The sequence below is a fragment of the Alosa alosa genome, chromosome 23 (assembly GCF_017589495.1).
Source record: "Alosa alosa isolate M-15738 ecotype Scorff River chromosome 23, AALO_Geno_1.1, whole genome shotgun sequence".
Classification (NCBI taxonomy): Eukaryota; Metazoa; Chordata; class Actinopteri; order Clupeiformes; family Clupeidae; genus Alosa; species Alosa alosa.
The window spans coordinates 312,501-320,000 of record NC_063211.1 but is presented as its reverse complement, the minus strand read 5'-3'; the positions used below and the strand labels follow the sequence as shown (position 1 = coordinate 320,000).

At 43.1% G+C, this 7,500-nt stretch overlaps 1 protein-coding gene across 1 annotated transcript in view; it reads left to right on the top strand.

The window, feature by feature from the left end:
- Positions 1-1,849: 1,849 nt before the first annotated feature.
- si:dkeyp-27e10.3 (UPF0606 protein KIAA1549) overlaps positions 1,850-7,500 on the top strand; it is a 68,039-nt gene continuing 62,388 nt past the window's right edge. Inside the window, 1 exon segment of the mRNA XM_048235610.1 lies at positions 1,850-1,982. Within this exon segment, the coding sequence (XP_048091567.1) occupies positions 1,850-1,982 (133 nt within the window).

Here is a 7,500-nt window from a genome sequence, read left to right as displayed (position 1 = left end):
TGATTGATTTATATAACTAAACTCTGACATTTACTTGCAAACTGCCATATCTTGCATCTCACAATACAGTATAGCAACTGTGCTGTTTGGTACAGGAAGTTCTATATTTCAAATTCACACTGACGCTAGAGATAGTGCTGTCTTTTCAATAGTGTTATGAATACCCTACTTTTTACTTTCCAATCATACATTGTTTTGAGCTCATTAGGAGAATGTATTTTTACATGTATGCTATATTGATAGCTGATGCCCTAGTGCTTTGCCACAGGGCTTTTAAATGTGATGAAAACGTAGGACAGGGGGTCTCCCTGTGGAAAGGTGCTTCAGCACACATCAGCTCAGGCATGCGCCTGTGGCTCGCCCTGCCATACTAAACGCATGAAAGAGCACTAATCCGCTCGTATCGTTTTCACCGACTAGTCGAACATCCTCATCCTGCGTTAAGATGCCATAGCAGGGCCACGGTCTTGTGGGAGGCAGTCAGTCTGACACACTGCATCCACGTAACTACAGACGCCCGTTGAAGAAATAACGGAAGACAATCTAACCCCCTTTTTACTGACTGTGTGTTCAGCCAATGACAGTATTTTTTTATTCCATACATCCCCAATGAAATGTTGTGGCGGGCGGGGCTATGAAGCGGGCTCGAGGCTGCAAAGGGGGAACACGGTAAGCTAAATGTTCACCGAGTGTGCTTTTATCTGTGAAATCTTGTAAAACGCACAGCGCGAATCAATTTCGCGTTTAAATATGCATTTGTATATTCTACATCTAAATTGTAAATGTGTTTCCCCATAAGCGGGGAAACAGCTGGGCATCCATGCGCCAGCATCAGACAGAGTACCGGGGACGTGCTGTGAATCGCTAGTCGTTTTTTCAGTTAATGAACGGTACATGAGTGATATCGCTCTGTACGCGATTCTCCAGCGAATCTGTCTGTGCACCGAGATATAGCAAAGAGTATAGTAAGCATTCCACGAGAACGGCTATTATCCACGCGGGTCAGGAGCAGACATTCTTCAACGGACTGCGCGCGCTGTAATTCTCAACCAGGTGGGAGACGCCTCCAACAGAGGCTTTGATTTTCCCCGTTAGATTTGCGGAACGGGGCTAGTGGTCGAAGGGGACCGGAGAGGTGTGACGCGCTCTGGTCACTGCTGCATCTCAAAATGACGGGTAACCGGAGGCAGCGGATTTGCACTCGTTTAGCCCTCTTATATATTTTCAACGAAAGCGTCAGTGTTTCTATGTCAGAGTGTGATCCTGGAATCCCATCATTGTGCTTGGGAGCATTTTGCACGATTTTAACCCTTTCTTTTCTGAAGGCTGTTAGGTTAGTCATCGGCTCTCCCCGCCCATATTTTACGTGAGAATGACCTGTAGATTTTGTGGTGACTGATTAGGCTATTGGTATAATTTGAGTCCCTGATGTTTAGCTAATGGGCGGCTGAATGAATAGCTACGCGTAAGGGGAGGGGCGGGGGTATCCGCATAGTGAATTATCATTTTTTGTGAAGCGAAGCACTGCTGTAGAATACGCCCGTGGCTCGAGATCTGCTCGTGATCTGATGGTGATCCATCATCTGTGGAGCTCTGGGAGGCGCTGCGCGTGCCGTAGTAACCGGCTGCGGCGTCTACTCTCATCGCCATGCAGCCTTGAGAGCTGGCACTGCGACCTCATTCCTTTATTTACAGACAATTTTACTAATATGGGTCAACGTCTCTCTCTCCGTCCTTCTCCTTGTCGTCCGTAGAAGGATCGGCGGGCAGGCGCCGAGCGCGGGAATACCCGTGATTGGTAGGGAGGAACCGTCTCGCCTCGGGGTATTTGACATGTCCTGACGTGAGCATGATGGAGAGCGAAAGCAGCGAGAGTCTACGCTCCAACCCCACGCTTGGCCGACGCGTGCAGGGCTGGTGTGTGCTGCTACTGGCCGCTGGGATGCTGGTCACCATGGCGACATGGAGCACACCTGTAGCAGGTAAAAGCCTTCATTAATCCCTTAAGTGTGTGTTTGTGTGTGTTCTACATCTGTCATTTGATTATCCTACACTGGCATGCATTTAGAGCTGATTATTGTTTTGTTTTTCTTCAGTGCAGTAGGCTTACAGTAGCTTAGTCTTGTATCCTGTATCCTCATTATTAATCCACTCCAACGTTTTTAAACGCTGATAAACAGGTGGACAGGTGTATTGTAGTGTGTGTTTGTGTGTGAGGGGTTGTCAGTCACAAGGATTTAGCAATATAAGGCACTTGAGTAAACTCATATGAGCTGTTTGCTACTAGACAGGAGAACTAGTCTTCACACACACATCTTTAGGGTACAGTAGAGGGGTGAGCTGGACACACACACACACACACACACACACACACACACACACACACATTTAGTTTCCAGTAGAGGGGTGAGCTGGATGCACACACACACACACACACACACACACATTTAGTTTCCAGTAGAGGGGTGAGCTGGATACACACACACACACACACACATTTAGTTTCCAGTAGAGGGGTGAGCTGGATGCACACACACACACACACACACACACACATCTTTAGGTCACAGTAGAGGGTGAGCTGGATACACACACACACACACACACACACACACACACACACACACACACACACACACACACACACACACACATCTTTAGGTCACAGTAGAGGGGTGAGCTGAATGTGTAAGTTGTAACATTCTCACTGGATTGGGGCCTTGCAACTGTGCCAGTCATGATCAGGGGTTCGGTCAGTGTGGATTTCAGCTGGAGGAGTACATGTATATAAGTATATACAGTATATAATATATATAATATAGAGAATGTTGGGGGTTCGGTCAGTGTGGATTTAACCTGGAGGAGTATATATATATATATATATATAAGTATATACAGTATATAATATACATATATATTGGGGGTTCGGTCAGAGTGGATTTCAGAAACCTCTCCTCTAAACCTCTCCTCTAAAGTAGACACGGAATAGTGAAGTCCTCTAAAGTAGACATGGAATAGTGAAGTCCTCTAAAGTAGACACAGAATAGTGAAGTCATTTGCACTAGTAAATGAGATGCTGTTGTAAAATGAGAACAGTTGCAAAAAAGTGAATGTTTCTTTTCCTCACTAGCTTCCTATGTGCTTGTAGCTTTGTGTTCTTTATAGCATCTTGTATTCATCATCATGTGTGTGTTGAAGAAGAGGACATGCTTCATACATTGCTGTTTATATGACATGCCTCATACATTGCTGTTCATATGACATGCCTCACACATTACTGTTTAAATGACATGTCTCACACATTACTGTTTATATGACATGCCTCACACATTACTGTTCATATGACATGCCTCATACATTACTGTTCATATGACATGCCTCACACATTACTGTTTATATGACATGCCTCATACATTGCTGTTCATATGACATGCCTCACACATTACTGTTTATATGACATGTCTCACACATTACTGTTTATATGACATGCCTCACACATTGCTGTTCATATGACATGCCTCACACATTACTGTTTATATGACATGCCTCATACATTGCTGTTCATATGACATGCCTCACACATTACTGTTTATATGACATGCCTCACACATTGCTGTTCATATGACATGCCTCATACATTACTGTTTAGCAGTGGTGTATTAGTGGTCACTGTAGCTGATATGGTCAGTGGTGTATTAGTGGTCACTGTAGCTGATTTGGTCAGTGGTGTATTAGTGGTCATTGTAGCTGATTGATATGGTCAGTGTTGTATTAGTGGTAATTGTAGCTGATATGGTCATAGCAGTGGTGTATTAGTGGTCATTGTAGCTGATTTGGTCATAGCAGTGGTGTATTAGTGGTCATTGTAGCTGATTTGGTCATAGCAGCGGTGTATTAGTGGTCATTGTAGCTGATTTGGTCATAGCAGTGGTGTATTAGTGGTAATTGTAGCTGATATGGTCATAGCAGTGGTGTATTAGTGGTCATTGGAGCTGATTTGGTCATAGCAGCGGTGTATTAGTGGTCATTGTAGCTGATTGATATGGTCAGTGGTGTATTAGTGGTAATTGTCTGTATAGCGGATAGACATGGGAGAGGATGTGTGTGTACTTCTCACTTGGAACGCTGCTGAAGATGCTGTGTCCAGAAAAGGAACACTGCGCAGAGCTGCTATTCATAACATCACACACCCACGTACGATTACACTATTGTGACATCACACACCCACGTACGATTGCACTAGTGAGCCACAGATGAAGAGGCAGACTTTCAGGGATTTCTCTTTATGCAAGTGGGTACAGTAGAGCCACACACACACACACATTTTAATTCTTTATTTAAATCCACAATTCATATTACAATAGACAGGATTCAAATATTTCAAGAGATAAGATAGGGCTTTGTCACTCAATGATATTCAGGGGTACAAAAAACATCTCCTGCGCCATACTGCAAGGCTGCCTATAACTGGAGCAAAACTTTGCTAGCTGTTTTTCTGCTGGAGAGCCCTGCCAGCCTTAACCCACTGGAAACAAGTTTGTGGACACACACACACACACTCACACTCACACACACACAAAGTAAAGAGGCTGGTCATTAGTGTCCACTGCTGTGCCTGGTATTCTCTGTTCTCTGGGCCTTTGATCAGAGGACCAGTGATGGAGCGAGGATCACCCCGTCCCTCCCCACCTCTCCATCTATTTATCTCTAGCTCTCACTCCCTTCCTCTTTCTCACTGTCCCTCTTTCACTCTCTCCCTTCCTCCCATGATCTATCTATCTATCTCTCTATCTATCTATCTATCTATCTATCTATCTCTCTCTCTATCTATCTATCTATCTATATATCTATGTCTCTATCTATCTATCTATGTCTCTATCTATCTATTAGTGCTGTCAAACGATTAAAATGTTTAATCACGATTAATTGCTGAATTCCTATAGTTAATCACGATTAATCACTTATTTTATCACATGATTAAAATTCTATTATTTTGCATTTCTGAACTTTCCAGGAGTCCATGTTAACAATATAAAGCAATTATTGTGTATCTTGATTGGGATTCAAATGAAAGCAAAGCAAGTTACTTTATTAACTGAACTTTAAGACGTAGGTCTATTTGATTATTTCAAATCAAATTTCAAAAGATGTGCAGCAGACCTGAGGCAACACAATATATTCTTCAGAAATATAGCTGATAAAGGGCATAACAAACATAAAATACTGTATTCATTATCTTTGAGTTCAGTTGAAAATAAGGAACTTTTCGACATGAGTGCCATTTTATAGGCCTACAGTCTATGGTGCACTGTCACTTGCCACACACATCAACGCCGCACACATCAAGTTTTTAACACGCAAACACTGGATGAACAATGGATTTTATGGAGCGGCGTCGACCAAATATAACTGAATCGTGATTTACACGGCGGCAAAGTGTGATGCTGGAGTTGTATAGAAAAGAATGGAATCTAATGTACAGTAAATGAATGTCGAAAGCAGAGTGCATCGCACTCATGTCGGCATCGGTGTCCACAGCAATTTAAAACACCATTCAGCTGACCGGGAGTTCAGAACTGAGTTGGTGTTCATTGTACGAATCTACTCTTGTGTAGTGTGTGCAGCATGCCTTTACATAGCCTACTAAAGGCGCATCATCATAAAGATAGGCTACATTTAATCTGCATCACGCCCCATTTTAGCGGAAAACAAGTTAACATATATATCATTGATTCTAATGGGAAAGACAGATAGCCTAATCACACCTTGACGTTACATTTAGTTATTAATTTACAGGACATTCAGTTATAAAGAATTATGTGTATGTAACTTACTCATGTCGAAACGATGTAGGCTACATTACAACCCATTCAGCACGTACTAGCTACACTTACCATATCCCATGTAAAACGGTTAGCTTGCTAGCTAGCTAACTGTGGAACTTCAGGCATAGCCAATTATCTCACCTAGTTGTAGGAAAAAGGCTACGTTCATATTACAAGTGATAGAATGAATGTGTGACTTATGTTTAGTTGATGTTATGACATGTAAAGTTAAGCTTGCCGAACTTATTTATAGTCAGCCACGGACAGTTTGACTGTGTCATTCGTGACACTCCTGTTAGTAGGCTAAACTGGAAAGAGCACAAAATAGGAACATAATGGTCACATTAATCCCATAAACACACAGATAACTCTCACACCAACCTTATTTTGTGCCTTTTATTCACGTTTGTTTCAAGATTGAGTAAGTATAAGCCCTTTTCGCTCCCCACTTCTATGCAGCATAGATTTCCATTATCCAAACAGCTCCCTTTCCCCTAAAAGGGGGCATGTACATGCAGCACGGTCTAGCTAGATCCAGTGTGGTGTTGTAGTTGTTCTAACGTTACTAGTTGTTGCAACAGCTTGTGAAAAAAACTACAAAGTTTGTTACACCAAAAAGAACGTTAATCTTGCGATAAAAATCTATCTATCTATCTATCTATCTATCTATCTATCTATCTATCTATCTATCTATCTATCTATCTATCTATTTGGGGTAGCCGTGGCCCACTGGTTAGCACTCTGGACTTGTAACCGGAGGGTTGCCGGTTCGAGCCCCGACCAGTGGGCCGCAGCTGAAGTGCCCTTGAGCAAGGCACCTAACCCTTCACTGCTCCCCGAGCGCCGCCGTTGTAGCAGGCAGCTCACTGCGCCGGGATTAGTGTGTGCTTCACCTCACTGTGTGTTCACTGTGTGCTGTTTGTATTTCACTAATTCACCGATTGGGTTAAATGCAGAGACCAAATTTCCCTCACGGGATCAAAAAAGTATATATACTTATACTTATACTTATACTATCTATCTATCAAATCCAAAGGACCTGTTTGGATACAGTGTTGCCAAAGCCAGTGTTACAGATAACTAATTTAGTTTAATATCAGGCCTTTGCTAACGTCATACCGTAGTGTCAACCAAAGATTCTAGAGTGCTACGCTCATTTTTAAAAGATGCATTTAATCCAAAGTCATGTCTAGTGAGACAGCTCTCTATGTAGGGAGGGAGGCAGTAGGCAGCTGTCTCCCGTTTCGAACACACCCATTATCTCTGGAGACGTCTTTGTCCTCTTCTCATCCTCTTCTCATCCTCCTCTTCTCATCCTCTTCTCTTCTCCTCTTCTCATCCTCTTCTCCTCCTCTTCTCCTCTTCTCATCCTCTCATCCTCCTCTTCTCCTCCTCTTCTCATCCTTTTCTCCTCTTCTTCTCCTCTTCTCCTCCTCTTCTCCTCTTCTCCTCCTCCTCTTCTCCTCTTCTCCTCCTCTTCTCCTCTTCTCCTCTCCTCCTCTTCTCCTCCTCTTCTCCTCTTCTCCTCCCTTCTCCTCCTCTTCTCATCCTCCTCTTCTCCTCCTCTTTCTCATCTTTTCTCATCCTCTTCTTCTCCTCCTCCTCTTCATCCCTCTTCTCCTCTTTCTAAATCCTCTTCTCCTCTTCTCCTCCTCTTCTCATCCTCCTCTTCTCT